This window comes from Orycteropus afer, unplaced genomic scaffold, assembly GCF_000298275.1.
Source record: "Orycteropus afer afer isolate SDZICR_OR568_19922 unplaced genomic scaffold, OryAfe1.0 scaffold00297, whole genome shotgun sequence".
Lineage (NCBI taxonomy): Eukaryota > Metazoa > Chordata > Mammalia > Tubulidentata > Orycteropodidae > Orycteropus > Orycteropus afer.
The window spans coordinates 1,012,611-1,030,759 of NW_006921884.1; the positions used below are offsets into that span (position 1 = coordinate 1,012,611).

The 18,149-nt window shown below is 37.5% G+C and overlaps 1 protein-coding gene across 1 annotated transcript in view; it reads right to left on the reverse strand.

The window, feature by feature from the left end:
- IQCM (IQ motif containing M) overlaps nt 1-18,149 on the reverse strand; it is a 735,830-nt gene that overhangs the window by 477,635 nt on the left and 240,046 nt on the right. Inside the window, exon 10 of the mRNA XM_042782394.1 lies at nt 16,749-16,762. Coding sequence (XP_042638328.1) covers nt 16,749-16,762 — 14 coding nt within the window. The remainder of the gene's footprint in view (nt 1-16,748; nt 16,763-18,149) is intronic.

Here is an 18,149-nt window from a genome sequence, read left to right on the forward strand (position 1 = left end):
ATATATATATATATATGACATATATAGGGGAGCTCTGGTAGCATAGTGGCTAAGACACTTGCCTGCTAACCAGACGGCTGGCGGTTCAAACCCACCAGCCAATCCTCGGAAGAAAGGTTGGGCAATCCTACTTCTGTAGTGATACTGCCTCGCAAACCAAGGAGGGGTTGCTATGAGTCGGGTTTGACTCGACGGCACATAACAACAACAATATATATATATATGACTTTATATAGATAGAGATTGAGATATATAGTAATTATGTCTAACTCTTGAGGTTAAAAAAAACTTAAGAGTGCTAAACTCTAATAGTTAAGGAAATGTAAAATTTCTTTATGGGTAAGAAGGAAGTAAAGACATTGATTAATAAAACACTTAAAGTTAAATGTGCATATTCAAATGTATAATTTAAGCACTTATAAAAAACAAGAATATAAATGCCAAGCTAAGAAAAAGAAAAAATGGAATGAGAGGGAAAAAAATCAATTAATTTTAAGTATACTTTTTGTAATATAAAATAATAATATAGTACAATGTATAATCTAAAAAGTATGAAACAGAAAGAACAAATAGATTACAAAATAAGATATGAAAATGCATCTAGACACATTTTTTTAATTACAACTGTATGATCTTCACAAAGAAGTTACAGTGATCCAGAAGCATATGAAAAGACACTCAAGCTTATTGGTAACTACAAATATGCAAATTAAAACAAAAAAAGAAATACACTTTAATACGTACAAAATTGGCAAAAGCTAAAATTCCGACAACATTAAGTGCTTCAAAGTATATTAAGTGATGGAGATACTCATAAACTGCTGCTGGGATGGAAAACTGTTAGGCAATATGCCCACTAGACAGCATGTCATTCCACTTGCAGGGATAATAGGTATCAGTGATGGAGTAAATAGAGGAGGCTGCTGAAGACTGTAAACAATCAGTTATAGCAATTCTACTGCCCAGGGCCTGTCCCCTGCCCCAGTGCTGAAGGATTAATATTCAGGCATACATATAACCCATTTGGATGCAACAGGGTGCAAGTTCATACTGGTGTTTGGTATATTTGTTCTAGAGAAAATCTAGCACCTGTGCTTCAGGAGACATGTAATATAATGCTTGTAGCAGAAATGTTCCTAAGAGGAAATATAGAAAATAAAGCTAAAACTCTCTCAGGCAGAGAAAGGATAATTAAATTGTAGTATATTCATTCAATGTAAAGTTCTACACTGATAAAAATGAATGAACCATGAGGCACACATTGACATTAATGAAGATTAATGAATCTCAAAAAAATACTGTTGAACAAAAAAGAGAAAAAATGTAATATTTAATTTACATAAAGTTTAAAACAAGAAAAGCTAAACAAAATACTAATTAGGGATATGTGTATATGTGTAACAACTATAAGGAAAAGCAAGTGAATGATTAATATAAAATTAAGAAGATGGGTATCTTCAGGACATGAGGAAAGTAGGAGACACACAGAATTCTATTCCTTAAGCTTTGTGGGTATTTGTTTTAGTATTACCCTTTAAATCATGTATATATATATTATACATATTGTTTGTATATATTAAATAATAATAATAATAATAATAATAAAACAAACCCACTGCCATGGAGTCGGATCTGACTCATACCGACCCCTCCTTGGGTTTCCGAGGCAGTATCGCTACAGTAGATTGCCTAACCTTCTTTCTGAGGAGTGGCTGGTGGATTTGAACCACCAGCCTTCTGGTTAACAATCACATGCTTTAGGCACTATGCCACCAGAGCTCCCAAATAATAAGAACTAAAAAAATAATATGATAGAAGAATTACAAGAGGTTTGATAGTCTCCTTGAGAAAATAAAGAGAATTGGGAAACCCAGAGGTTTCCTAGGTAAATCACAATTTCCCATTGTCATGTTGTTTTACCTGTGGTTATGGGTATCTGGAAGAAGAGGCAAGAATTCTACCACTGAACCACTACTTAGTGGTTGCATGAATCCAAAACATTCCTGTGGCTTGTGTAAGTGATTGGATGTTCTAAAATTCTAGAATAATAAGAGATTGAACAATTGCTGCCAGATGTGAGTTACTTTATTCTAAAGTTTTAAACTGTTGTGGTTAAGTGCCATTGAGTCAATTCTGACTCATAGCGACCCTATGTAAATAGTATGAAATTCTGTCCCACCCTACACCATCCTCACAATCATTGCTATGTATAGTGCTTAAGGTTGTATGTTGACTTGACTGAACTGTGACTTTGAGTAGCTGGGCAGCTGGATGTAGTTATTCCCCATGATGAAATTGTAATCATGTCCATGGTGGAGTCTACCGTGAGCAGCTAAGTAGTTGCCTTCGGAGTTTGGCCTGCGTCTAGTATATGCAGAGTTTTGACAATGTTCTCTAGCTTTTTGGTACATTTGGATCCTGCATTTGCCCAAGGCTTCATCTCTAGCTCCTGGACTTGAACCAGTAGCATGCCATATTACCTGGGATTATGCCATTTCACTTGCCAATCTTGGGATCATCAGCCTCAGCAGCCTTCAGCTGGCTGAATTAGAAAAAGCCTTCAGCTCCAGTGGGCCTGGAAATAAGAGTCAGAGCTGAAGCCCAGTATCAAGGGCCTTCACTCAGCCCCTAAATCCAACACTCTGAATTTGGACTTCTAGCCTCCTAAACTATGAGAGGATAAATTCTTTTTTGTTAAAGCTATCCACTTGTGGTATTTGTTATAGCAGCACTAGAGAACCAAAACATTATGTTTGAGCCCATTTATGCACTCCACTGTTTTAATCCATCTTATTGAGAGTTTTGCTCTTTTCTGCTAACCCTCTACTAAGCATAACTAAGCATGATGCTCTTCTCAAGAGACACGTCCCTCTTAATAACATGTCCAAAATACGCGAGATGAAGTCTCACCATCTGCCTTTCTAAGGAGCATTTTGGTTGTACTTCTTCCAAGAAAGATTTATTTATTTCTCCTGCCAGTCCATGGCATATTCAATATTCTTCACCAAAAATATAACCTAAGTGGTTCAATTCTTCTTCGGTCTTCCTTATTCACTGTGTAGCTTTCACATGTATGTAAGATGATTGAAAATACCATGGTTTGGATTAGGTTCATCTTAATCTTCAAAGTGACATCTTTACTTTTTCACACTTTGAAAGTTATTTTGCAGCAGATTTGACCAATGCAACACATTATTTGATTTCCTGACTGCTGCTTACATGGACATTCATTATGGATCCAAGTAAAATGAAATCCTTAACAACTGCAATCCTTGTTCCATTTATCATGATGTTGTTTATTGAGCCTGTTGTGAGGATAAATGCTTTTTTTTATGTTTAGGTGTAAGCCATAGTGAAGGCTATAGTTTTTGATCTTCATCATTAGTGCTTCAAGCCCTATTTCTTTCATCAAGTAAAGTTATGTCATCTGCATATTGCAGGCTGTTAACGGGTTTTCCTTCAATCCATCTCACATTATCTTTCATGTTGTTGTTGTTGTTGGGTGCCAATGGGTGGGTTCTGACTCATAGCGACCCTATGTATAGCAAAACAATGGTGCCCACTCCTGCACCATTCTCACAATCTTCACTACGCTATATTCTGTCATATAGTCCACTTCTCAGATTATTTGCCCATCATACACAATCGCATAAGTATGCCGCGGTATACAACCCTGATGCACACCTTTCCTGATTTTAAACCATGCAGAATCCCATTGTTCTGTTCAAACAAATGCCTTTGGGTCTATGTGCAGGTTCTGCATGAATACAAGTATTCTGGAATCCTCATTCTTCACAATGTCATCTATAATTTGTTATGATCCACAAAGTCAAATGCCTTTATGCAGTCAGTAAAACACAGGCAAACATCTTTCTGATATTCTCTGCTTTAAGCCAAGATCCATCTCAATCAACAATGATATCTCTTGTTTTATGCCCTCTTCTGAATCTGACTATATGGTTCTTTTTGGATGTACTGCTGCAATCATTTTTAAACTATCCTCTGCAAAATTTTACTTGTATGTGATATCAATAGTATTGTTTGATAATTTTTTCATTCTGTTGGATCATCTTTCTTTGTAATGTGCATAAATATGGATATTTTCCAATTGGTTGGCCATGTAGCTGTCTTCTAAATTTCTTGGCAAAAACAAATGAGAGCTTCTAGCATTGCATCCATTTGTTGAAACATCTCAATTGACACTCCATCATTTCCTGAAATCTTGTTTTTTGCCAATGTCTCCAGTGCAGTTTGGACTTATTTCTTCAATACCACCAGTTTTTAATCATGCACTACCTCTTGAAATGGTTGAACATTGACCAATTCTTTTTGGTACAGGTACTCCCTGTATTCTATATGAATCAATACATATATGTTACTTCTTTTTTATCAGCTTGAATTAAAACATAAATTTTACATAAAATTATATGTATATGTACACACAAAAGGACAAATTAAGGAAATGAATTTCTGTTACCCTATTTGTTGTTGTTGTTGTTAAGTGCCGTTGAGTCATTTCCGACTCATAGTGACCCCATGCACAGCAGAACGAAACACTGCCCGATCCTGCGCCAGCCCCACAATCCCTGCTATACTTGAGCCCATCATCGCAGCCACTGTGTCAATCCATCTCGTTGAAGGCCTCCCCCTCTTTCGTTGACCCTCCACCCTACCAAGCAGGACATCCTTCTCCAGGGAATGGTCCCTTCTTACAACATGACCAAAATAGGTGAGACGAAGTCTGGCCATTCTTGCTTCCAAGGAGCATTCTGGCTGCACTTCCTCCAGGACAGATCTGTTAGTTCTTTTAGCAGTCCATGGTACTTTCAGCATTCTTCGCCAGCACCACAACTCAAAAGCATCAACTCTTCTTCAGTCTTCCTTATTCATTGTCCAGCTCTCACATGCATACCAGGCGATTGGAAATATCATGATTGTGTCAGGCACACCTTAGTCCTCAAGGAGATATCCTTGCTCCTCAGCACTTGAAACAGTTCCTTCACAGTTGACTTTCCCAATGCTACACTTTGTCTAATGTCCTGACTGCTACTTCCGTTGGCATCGATTGTAGAACCAAGCAACGTGAATTCTTTGACAACCTCAATCTTCTCTCCATTTATTGTGATGCTGCTGTTACCCTATTTAGAGGCATTTAAATAAGCTCTGTTCATATTAATTTTAAAATGATGCTTAAATATACATAAGATTTTTACTTGATTTTGAATATGTTTCTCTCTTTAGATTTAAGCTAGCTCCTGGGTAGTTAATTTCTTACTAAACAATTCAATTATAAATTAGAAAATATTTTAAAATTTGAGTTCAATATTTTTATCTATATATTTGTTTTGAATTGATTCAACTGTGAAGCCATTTAGAATGGTTGCTTTTATTATTGCCATGAAGTTTATACACTATATGGTAGATCTGCAGCTGCAGTACAGAATTAATAAAGTATAACTAGCAGTAAGAACCTACTGTGTACCTTATGTACATTATCTTTCATCTTTACCAAGATTCTGTAAGGTAGATATTTTAGTTTCCATTCTCAGGAGGAAACTGAGGGCTACAGAAGTTAAATCTCTCTATCTTGATCCCACATGTAGGATGTGTCTGGAACTAAAATTCAGTATACTTACTACACTATTCTCAGAATATAAAATGGGGAATACAGGTAACAAATTTTTGATCCATAACAATAGTCAGAATACAGTGAAGAGAGACAGCAATGGAGCTTACTTTGAACTTCTAATTTATTGGCACTTGGCAATTTTATTAGTTTTCCACTTTTGTTTTACTTAGAAAAGATCCAAGGAGTTATTTTATGAGAAGTCACTGAAACTTTATTGTAATAAATTTAGAACTGATAATCAAACACAACAATGCCAAAGTCAGCCCCAAGTCTCAGATTACAACAGGACTATCATCCCTTATTTGAAGGACTTTGAGATCTAATACATAGGTACTCAGGATTTAGAAAATGATCAGGCTAATCTATGTGAGTGAAAGCTCTATTACCGAACTATCTAACAAATTTTCCCAGGCCAATTTTGACATTCTGTTTAGTTCTATTTCATTATTTGAGAATGGGTTTTCTGATATCTTTGATTTGTTATAATCACACTTCTCAATTTTCACAAGAAAATGCATTCTTTTCCTAGCATATAACTCTAAATTCAACACAAAATATCTGCACTTCAGATATTTACCAGGAAAACAAATACCTTGTAAACACTATTACTGATTATCAGAAGCTTAGTTAAAAGGAACATTATTATTTGGAATTCCTTAAAATGGTATTTCTCAAACTTCAAAGTGCTTATGAGTCACCATAAACCAAAAAAAACCACTGTCATCGAGTCAATTCCGACTTCTAGGGACCCCCATTTGGTGTCCGAGGCAGTAAATCTTTATGGAAGTAGATTGTCCAGTCTTGCATCTGCAGAGCACCTGGGGGGTTTTAAACACCAACCTTCTGATTAGCAGTCAGATGCCTTAGGCACTGTGCTACCACAGCTCATTATGAGTCTCTAAATATCTGCCTTGGCAACCCAAGGAGGGGTCGCTATGAGTTGGGACTGACTCGAAGGCACACAACAACAACAACAACAAATATCTCATTAAAATATAGATTCTCATTCAATAGATCAAGGATAAGGTTGAGAGTCTATTTTTCTAAAAAATTCCCAGGTAAAAATGATGGCCCATGGACACACATCAAAAGGTACTTTAGATATCCCCCCACTCTTCAAAATACCCAAATTTTATCTTTGATTTAAATTACACCAGCAGAGAACTGAATACTAGAATCATCATTTCCACCACCACCTCTACTGTAACAACCCATAACCTAAGCCTCCCCACTGCTGTAAAATTGCTGTCACCAAATTTTGCTTTGCCCTTATGATTAAAATAAGGGTCAATATGTAGGCATTTTCTTGAAGTATATTTCTGAGTACTTTTTTTATGACATCATTTCACTGTACCCTTTTCATAATCATCTACATGTTACATTTTTCTCATTTGTGTCTACTTCATTCAAGCAACTAATCAGTACACCCCTTTTATTAGCTGCTGAAAAATCCACACTAAGTTTGTGGTCCCCTTAATACAAACATATGTTGTTGTTATGTGCCGTCGAACCAGACCTGACTCATAGCGACCCCTCCTTGGGTTTCTGAGGCAGTAACACTACGGAAGTACAAACCTATAAAATATCAAATTATGAGTTTTGGTTAGGTATACTAACCTAACTCCTAACTTCATCTTTTCTATTTACTTTTCCATAACTCTGATGTCTTTCCTTACCTAATGTTTATGTTGTGTATAGTTTTATAAGCGATCATAAATTCTTCATAAAAGGATTTTGAAGAATCATGTAACTTTCATAAATAAAATTATTAATAACAACAATAATTCATTGATTAGAATTATAATTAATTGGAGAGCTCTGGTGGTATGTGGTTAAGGCATTTGGCTGCTAAACAAAAGTCAGTGGTTCAAACCCATCAGCTCTTCCGAGGAAGAAAGATGACACAGTCTGCTTGAATAAAAATTTACATCTTGGAAACCCAATGGGGGTCACTATAAATAGGAATACACTCAATGGCAGTGAGTGAGTTTATAATTCATTAAGCCGGTACTACACACCAGGCATACTATGAAAACCTTTTTCACACATGATGATCTGCTTTTAATTGGATATTGGTTTGTTTCATATTTGTATATTTTTGTTTTTTAGGTCAAAGGAGAAGTGAAAACCTATCTTATAAATCTAAAACCAGATTTCTTTGGAAGATAATTTAATAATATATAATAACAAATACACTACAAATATTTTATTCTAAAGAAATTAAGAATATACACATTCCACATTCCATTACTCTTCAACTCCCAAGGTAACAAAACTGAGTTGTATACATAAATGGAATATAAACAAATAGCCAAACCCACTGCTGTTGCATCTGTTCCAACTCATGGTAACCTTATAAGACAGAACAGAATTGCCCCATACTGTTTCTAAGGGTGTATCCCTCCCCCCCACTGGTTTACCTTCCCTTCCCCACTCAGCTGTAGTAATCATCTATATATATATATATATATATATATATATATATATATATATATATATACATTTGTGAAACCCTTTTCTTGGCTTTTACAACAGTGGTCTCATGCAATAAGTGTCATTTTGTGATTGAATAATTTCACTCAGCATTATTTCCTCTAAGTTCATCCATATTTTGAGATGTTTTGCATCATCTTTTTTCTTTAACATTGCTTAGTATTCTTCTGTGTGTATGTACCATAGTTTGGTGATTAATTTCTCCATTGATGGGCATTTAGGTAGTTTACATCTTTTTGCTATTGTGAATAGTGCTGTGATGAACATGGATGAGCATAAAGCTGTTTCTGTCATAGTTCTTATTACTCTAGGATATATACCTAATAGAGGAATTGCTTGATATATTTTTCATAATCTACTTGGAAAAAGATTGCCGTATCTTTATTCTTCAAGAGAGCTTGTGGGTCTGAACTGTCAAACTTTTGGTTAGTATATGAATGCTTTAATCACTGGGCCACCAAGGCCCTTTTATAAATGGAGTATTAGTATGAAAAATACATTAATCTATATGAAAAGACATATATTTTCCAATTAAAAAAATAGGTTATAAAGTACTGTAGGTGTTATAAGTATGGTTGATTTTCTGCTTCCTATTTGACTTATCTTAAAAATATATGTATTGCAAGCATTATTTATAAAAATTATTTTAAACCAAGGTAAAATGCAAATGTTAAAAATGTTTATGAAATGGTCATAAATATGTGAAAATAGATACAGGAAGAACCAAAGAAGACAAAAGCTTGAAAGATTTTGAAATTAGAAGTTACATAGATGGTTCAAAGATAAAACTATAATCAGATTGGAGTCAATTACTGAACAATGTCAGTGTCCTAAACAATCTTTTGTCACTGATATCATCTCCATTGTTTGACAGTCTCCTAATGCACCAACTCAATTGTAATGTGTGTTGAACCAGATTACGAGCCCTGATTTAAGGGCTAGGCAGCTAACCAAAAGGTTGGCAGTTCAAACCCAAGAGCCACTTAAAGGGAGAAAGATGTGAGAATCTGTTTCAAAAAAGATCATAGCCTTGGAAATCCTATGAGGCATTTCTACCTTGTCCAATACAATTGCTATAACTCAGAATGGACATGATGGCAACAGATTTGGTTTCCTGGTTTTAGCAACATTTGCAACCAATTCTTCTTCACAAGGATCCTCCATGACTCAAATTCTCAGATTTATACCCTTGCATGTACTTAGTCTTTTATAGCTAGCCAATGAAACATTTTTGACCCATAGTTTGAAACAAAATCTTTTAATAAGAATGTTGGAAAAGGTTGTTGTTGTTGTTAGGTACTGTCGAGTCAGCTCTGACTCACAGCAAACCTATGTACAACAGAAAAAACACTGCCCAGTTCTGTGCCAGCCTCACAATCCTTACTATACCTGAACCCATCATTGCAGCCACTGTGTCAAGCCATCTTGTTGAGTGCCTTCACCTTTTTCATTGACCCTCCACTTTACTAAGCATGATATCCTTCTCCAGGGAATGGTCTCTTCTGATAACATGACCAAAGCAAGTGAGACGAAGTTCTGGCCATTCTGGCTTCCAAGGAGCATTCAGGCTATACTTCTTCCAGGAAATATTTATTAGTTCTTTTGGAAGTCCACAGTACTTTCAGTATTCTTCACCAACACCACAACTCAAAAACATCATTTCTTCTTTGGTCTTCCTTATTCATTTTCCAGCTGTCACTGAAAATACTGTGGCTTGTGTTAGGTGCACCTTCGTCTTCAGAGGAACACCTTTGCTCTTCAGTACTTGAAAGAGGTCTTTTACAGCACATTTGCCCAGAGTAATATGTCACCTGATGTCTTGACTGTTGTTTCTATGGGTATTGAGTATGGAACCAAGTAATAGGAAATCTTTGACAACTTCAATCTTATCTTCATTTATCATAGTGTTGCTTATTGGTTCAGTTGTGAGGATTTTTATTTTCTTTATGTTGAGATGTAATCCATACTGCAGACTGTACTCTTCAGTCTTCTTCAGTAAGTACTTCAAGTCATCCTCACTTTCAGCAAACAAAGTGGTGTTGACTCTGTACCACAGGTTGTTAATGAGTCTTTCTCCAATCCTGATGCCATGCTCTTCTTCATATAGTCCAGTTTCTTAGAGTATTTGTTCAGCATACCAATTGAATAAGTATGATGAAAGGATACAACACTAGAAAAGATTGTTGTTGTTGCAAGGTGCAGTCAAGTCATTTCCAACTCATAGCGACCTTATGTACAATAGAATGAAACATTGCCAGTTCCTGTCCCATTCTCACAATCCTCACTATACTTGAGCTCAACGTGGCAGCCACTATGTCAATCCATCTCATTGAGGGCCTTGCCCTTTTTTGTTGACTCTCCACTTTACCAAGCATGATATCCTTCTGCAGGGAATAGTTCCTTCTGACAACATAACCAAAGTAGGTGAGACGAAGTTTGGCCATTCTCGCTTCCAAGGAGAATTCCAGCTGCACTTCTTCCAGGATGGATTTGTTAATTCTTTTAGCAATCTATGGTAGTCTCAACGTTCTTTACCAACACCACAACTCAAAAGCATCAACTCTCCATTGGTCTTCCTTATTCATTGCATGCTCTCACATGCATAAGAGGCGATTGAAAATACCATGGCTTGGGTTAGGCACACCTTAGTCTTCAAGGAGACATCTTTGCTCCTCAGCACTTGAAAGAGGTCTTTTGCAGCAGATTTGCCCAGTACATCATCTGATGTCTTCACTGCTGCTTCCATTGGTGTTGATCGTAGAACAAAATAATATGAAGTCTTTGACAACTTCAATCTTTTCTCCATTTATCATGATGTTGTTTATTGGCCTGGTTGGGGAGATTTTTGTTTTCTTTGTATTAAGATGTAATCCATACTGCAGACTGTAGTCTTCAATCTTCATCTGTAAATGTTTCAAGTCATCATTTTCAGCCAGCAAAGTTGTGCCATCTGCATATCACAGGTTAATGAGGCTTCCTCCAATCTTGATGCCACGTTCTTTTTTGTATAATCCAGTTTCTGTGATTAGTTGCTCAGTATACAAATTGGAAAAGGTTAGAAAAATGGAAAACAGAAACCAGCAAGAGAACTTCCAGACAAAATTAAAACGTCCACTGATTCTAGAAAAGGAAAATGTGAGAAAAGTCAATTTCAGAAAAAAAGAGATCAAAAATTGCATAGTTCTCTTTCTTGTCAATAGAGAAAAAAAAAATACAGCAAGATTTATGCACTCTGTGGTACAGTGCATTACTTAGTATGCTTTTCTAACTATGGTCTTTGTGATTCCCATCAAATGATTGTGTGGGACTATGTAAATGTGAGGTACTTTGTGGCCCACCAAGTATCTTACTAATGCAAATAATCTACATTGTGCCCTTCTTGGGATGAGGCCATGCAGAAAATGTGTATGGAACACTAACATGGGCATTAGTTAGTTTTGCCATTATGCTAGGCATAAAATGAGCCATTCAAGAGGTGGAAAAGGGGGATTTCATTGCCATCAAGAAAGAGCAGGTAGGATTGGAGCATGTCCTTGGATCCAAGATCCCTGTGCTGGACCTCCTTGGTAGAGAAAGGGCAGAAAGATGGTGCCAGTAGAGACAGCAGAACCAAGAAACAGGCATCAGACAGAACAGGGGCTTATCAGCCCGTGGACCAAAAAGCTGAGTGCCTTTGGGTAGGAGGTTTTCTGGCCTTGAGTAGGGTGTACCTATTGGCAGATTTCAAAGAACTTTGTAATACTCAACCAAGCAGGGCAGAGACCAGACAAAAAAGCCAAGGACTAAAGCTTAAAGAGAGACATGCCTGCAGCATGGTTGAAAAGAAGCTGTTCTGATTGAAGAACTGTATCCTGAGTCACTTCTCATATGTTACTTCCCTAATAAACCCCACAACCACGAGTATTGTCTGTAAGTTCTGTGAAGCCACCACAATGAATTAGCAAACGCAGCAGTAGAGAATGTCATGGAAGGTACAGTTGGTATCAGAAATGGTAAAAAGTTTGGAGGATGTCAGCAAGTCTGACTTATGCCTTATAGGAATCAGCCTTGGATTGATGCTGCTGATGGTAATTCTCTCTCCCTTTCCTGAACTTAGAGGAGGTAGGCCTATGCCATCCCCATGCCCTTTTTGCACACTATCCTTATATCAGAACTTTTTTTTCCCCCCACTTCCTAATAATAATATCATGGCTGTGTTTTTTACTGCTTTTGTATCTTGGGTCTCTTTGTAGAGAACTTTTCTAACTGTTATTCACTTATTCAGCAACTATTTTCTGGACCCCTTACTTCATGTCTGGTACAATTCTAGCCACAGGGACTATATCACTAATTGAAACATGTTCTCAGTCTTGTGGAGCTTATATTTTAATAGGGAAAGCAAAGAATAAACCAATAAAGAGATACATCATGTATTGTCTAATTGGAATACACTGTATGATTAAAAAAAAATAATAATTAAAAAAAAGAAAAGCAGTAGTACATCCCAGTGTGGAGTTTAGGAACAACCACTCAAAAGAGGTAGTGTCTTTCAGAGATATGTAATCATATGTGCCTGATTTTGTCAGTGGGCATCATATAGACATGGCTACTCTGAAATTAATTCTAAGATACCTTGTACCAAGGTAACAAGAATCCAGAAAGATTGTATGCCATCTCCTTAACTGGAACAAAAGAGAAAGAAGAAAACCAAAGTCTCAGAAAAGAAAGTAGTCTACATGAACCACGGCCTCATCTATCCTAAGACAAGAAAAACTAGATGGTGCCCAGTTACCACTACTGATCATTCTGATCAGGACCATAATAGATGGATCTCAATGGAATGGGAAAAAAATGTAGAATAGAATACAAATGCTTGAAAAGTACAAATAGTGAATCAATTTAGACTATGGAACTCTTTGAGACTATTGTCCTGAAATATGCTGTAAACCTTAAATCAAAATCATCCCTTGAGGTCACTTTTTAGCTAAATAAGAGATTGACTGATAAAATAAAGAATATCAACCACAAATAATGATCTCCTTTAAAAAAGCATATGTTGTTCTTGTTGTTATGTGCCGTCGAGTCAGACCCGACTCATAGCGACCCCTCCTTGGGTTTCCGAGGCAGTATCACTACGGAAGTAGATTGCCCCATCTTCCTTCTGAGGAGTGGCTGGTGGGTTTGAAGCACCAGCCTTCTGGTTAGCAGTCAAGTGCCTTAGCCACTGTGCTACCAGAGCTCCCAAATGGTTCAACAATTACTCTAAAGCAAAGGTGAGAAGGTAAAGGGGAAAGGAAATTTGAGTACTGGAAATGGTACAACCAGAATGAAATCAATGAGAATGATGACACATTGTGAAAAATGAAACCAATATTACTGAATAATTTGTGTAGAAACTGTTAAACTGGAACTTAATTTGCTGTGTAAACTTTCACCTTAAGCACAATTTATTATTTTAAAAAAATGCAGAATGATTACATGATCATGAATTTTCCTTATGTAACTGTCATGGAATGAATTGTTCCTCACAAAAATATGCGTCACCTCATAGGTCATGAGTCTTAGTGGCTTGGCACATATGTAATAATGTAGTTTGACAGTTATTTAATGTAATTTGACAGTGATGTAATAATGTAATCACCCCCTTGATGTGATCTTATGTAATTTCCCTCCATTTGTGATGTGTTGCAAATATTGATTTCTACATGTCAGTGCTACCTCTAGTTTGTCATTTTGCCATACTGTGGTAGCTTACATGTTATGACCCTGGAAGCTATGCCACTGGTATTTCAAATACCAACAGGGTCACCCATGGTGGTCAGGTTTCACTGGAGCTTCCAGAATAAGACAGACTGGGAATAAGGGTGTGGTAGTCTACTTCTATAAAAGATTGGTGACTGAAAACCTATGAATCACTGTAGAACATTGTCTGATACAGTGCCAGAAGATGAGCTCTTTAGGGGCTTTGATGTCAGATGGATCTTGGCTGACAGCAGAGAATACCAGAAATGTATTGTGTTTTATTTACTATGCAAAGGCATTTGACTGTGTGGACCATAACAAATTATGACTAACATTGTGACAAATGGGAATTCCAGAACACTGAAATGTGCTCATCAGAAACTTGAATACAGACAAGGAGATACTGCATGGTTTAAAATCAGGAAAGGTGTGTTTCAAGGTTGTATTCTTTCACTATGCCTATTCCGTCTGTATGTTGAACAGATAATCCAAGAAACTGGACAATCTGGGGAAGATTGTGGCATCAGTATTGGAAGAAGACACATTAACAGCCTGCAATATGCAACCTTGTTTGCTAAAAGTGAAGAGGATTTAAAGCACTTATTGGTGAAGATAAAAGACCATGACCTTCAATATTGATTACATCTCAACATAAAGAAAAAAAAAAAATCCTTATAACTGGACCAATAAGCAATATCAGGCAAAATAGAGAAAAAATTAATGTTTTCAAGGATTTCATTATACTTGGATCCATAATCAACACCCATGGAAGCAGCATTTGAGAAAGCAAATGACATATTGCACTGGACAAATCTGCTGCAAAATTCCTCTTTAAAAATGTTAAAAAGCAATGAAGTCATTGAGGACTAACATAGGCCTGACCCAAGCCATGGTATATTCAATCACTTCATATACATGCAAAAGCTGGACAATGTATAAGAAAGACTGCGAATGAATTGCATTTGAATTGAGGTGTTGGTAAAGACTATTGAAAATCCCATGGACTGCCGGGAGAATGAACACATCAATCTTGGAAGAAGTAAAGCCTGAGTGCTCCTTGTAAGTGACGATGGTGAGACTTTGTCTCTTGTATTTCAGTTATGTTATGAGGAGGGACCAATTCCTGGAAAAAGACAACATGCTTGGTAAAATACAGGGTCACTGAAAAAGAGTAAGGGACTCAATGAGATGGACTGACACAGTGGCTGAAATGATGGGCTCAAACATAACAATGACTGTGAAGACTGGACAGTGTTTACTTTTGTTGTTCATCAGGTCACTGTGAGTTGAACTGACTCAAGGGCACCTAACAACTTGTGTCAATAAGGCAGGAGTAGGTTATGTTAGTGAGGATTAGGTTATGTTTGTTATGCTAATGAGAGAAGATTAGGGTGGGATGCAACACCCTTATTCAGATCATAGCCCAGATAAGATATATAGCAAGTTTCTCTGTGAGGTGGCCAGTGTCATCTTTTATCTTACAGGACAGAAAAGGAGCAGAGAAAGAAGGACCACCTACCCCCAAGAAAGAAGAGTCAGGAATAGAGTGTGCCTTTTGGACCCAGGGTCTCTGCATCAAGAATGCACTAGACTCAGAGGAAGATTACTGCCGAGACACATGGAGATCTTCCAAGCAATGTTGTTGTTGTGTTGTTATGTGCCATTGAGTTGAACCTGATTCATAGTGACCCCTTGTTGGGTTGCCGAGGCAGTATTACTAAGGAAGTAGACTGCCCAACCTTCCTTCCAAGGAGTGGCTGGTGGGTGAACCACCAGCCTTCTGGTTAGCAGTCAAGTGGCTTAGGCACTATGCTACCAGAGCTCCCTCCAAGCAATGTAGGGCCCACAATTGTTGAAAGGAGACAACTGGTTCCTTGAAAGCCAACAGAAAAAGAAAGCTTCCCCTACAACTGGCACCCTGAATTCAGTCTTCTCTAGCCTCCTAAATTATGAGAATAAATTTCTTCTGTCTGATAAATTCATCCATTTATGGTATTTTTGTTATAGCAGCACTAGATAACTAAGACAAAAACTAATATTAATTAATTATATATATATTTTTTTTATTACAAAAAAAGAAGACCTAAATAAATGAAGGACATTCTGTGTTCATAGATTGGAGGGCTTAATATAGTTAAGATGTCACTACTCCCCAAAGCAATCTATTGTGAGGTGCTGTTGAGTTGACTCTGACTCATAGCAACCCCATGACAACAGAACAAAACATTACCCAGTCCTGTGCCATCCTCACAATCCCTGCTGTACTTCAGCCACTGTGTCAGTCCATCTCGTTGAGGGTCTTCCCGTTTTTCTCTGACCCTCTACTTTACCAAGCATGGTGTCCTTCTCCAGGGACTGATCCCTTCTGACAACATGACCAAAATAAGTGAGACAAAGTCTGGCAATTCTTGCTTCTAAGGAGAACTATGGCTGCACTTCTTCTAGGACAGATATGTTTATTCTTCTGGCAGTCCATGTTATTTTTCATATTCTTCACCAACACCACAATTCGAATGAATCAGTTCTTCAGTATTCCTTATTCATTGTCTTGCTTCCACATGTGTATGAGACAGTTGAAAATCCCGTGGCTTGGGTCAGGTGCACCTTAGTCTTCAAGGTGACGTCTTTGCTCTTCAACACTTTAAACAGATTCCTTGCAGCAGATTTGCCCAGTGCAATATGATGACTGATTTCTTGACTGCTGCTTCCATGGGTGTTGATTGTGGATCAAAGTAAAATGAAATCCCTGACAACTTCAGTCTTTTCATCGTTGATTGTGATGTTGCCTACTGGTCCATGTGTGAGGATTTTTGTTTTCTTTATGTTGAGATGTAATCTATACTAAAAACTGTAGTCTTCTCATCTTCATCAGTAAGGGCTTCAGTTCCTCTTCACTTTCAGCAACTAGGGTCTTGTCATCTGCATATCTCAAGTTGTTAATGAGCCTTGCTCTTATTCTCCTGCCACGTTCTTCTTCATATAGTCCAGCTTCTTGTATTACTTGCTCAGCATACAAATTGAGTAAGTATGGTGAAAAGATACAACCCTAACACAAGTACTTCCTGATTTTAAACCATGCAGTATTTGAACTTGGTCTATGTACAGGTTCTTCATGAGCATAATTAAGTGTTCTGCAATTCCCAATGTTTGCACTGTTGTCCATAATTTGTCATGATTCACACAGTCAAATGCCTTTGTATAGGCAATAAAACACAGGTAAACATCTTTCTGGTATTCTTTGCTTTTAGCTAAAATCCATTTGACATCAGCAGTGATATCTCTTGTTCCATGTCCTCTTCTGAATCCAACTTGAATTTTTGGAAGTTCCCTGTCAATATACTGCAGGATTGCTTTTGAATGATCTTCAGTGAAATTTTACTTCCACGTGATATTAGTGATATTGTGTGATGATATCTGCATTCTGTTGGATCACATGTCTTTGGAATGAACACAAATAAGGATCTTTTCCAATTGCTTGGCCAGGGAGCTGTCTTCCAGATTTCTTGGCATAAACAAGTAAATGCCTCCAGCACTGCATCCATTTGTTGAAACATCTCATTGGATATTCCGTTAAATCCTGGAGACTAGTCTTTTGCCAATTCATTCAGTGTTGCTTGGACTTCCTCCTTCAGTTCCATTGGTTCTTGATCATATGCTACCTCCTGAAATGATTGATTGCCAACCAGTTCTTTTTGGTATGGTGACTCTGTATATTCCTTCCATCTTCTTTTGATGCTTCCTGCATTGTTAAATATTTTCCCCACAGAATTCTTCAGTATTGCAAATTGAGGCTTGAATTTTGTTCTAGTTACCTAGTGCCACTCTGACAAGAAAATATACCACAAATGGGAAGGCCGTAACAAACAGGAGTTTATTCTTACAATTTGGAGGCTTTTAGTCCAAGTTCAAAGTGCCAGGCTCTAGGGGCTGGGTGAAAGCCACTCAACCTTGGGGTCCAGCTCTGCCTCCTGCCCCCAGCTCACTGGAGCTAGAGGCGTTTCTTTACTCAGACAGCTGCTGGCTGCTGAGGCTGAGAGCCCCAAAGTTGATAAGTAAAAAGTCACAGTCCTGATGTTACCAAACCACATGTCAGGCCATTAACTGAAGTCCATTGTAAGTCCCAAGGTCGGCAGAGCATAGCAGGCTGCTGAGCAACGACACAGCTACATGCAGGGTCCAAGCGTGCCATAGGCTGGAGACCATTCTCAAAGCTTTGCCTTATATACGGGAAGCAGACCACATCCCAAAGGCAGCTACTCAGCTGCTTGTGGTAGATCCCACCATGGAGTTGATTGCCAGTCTCATC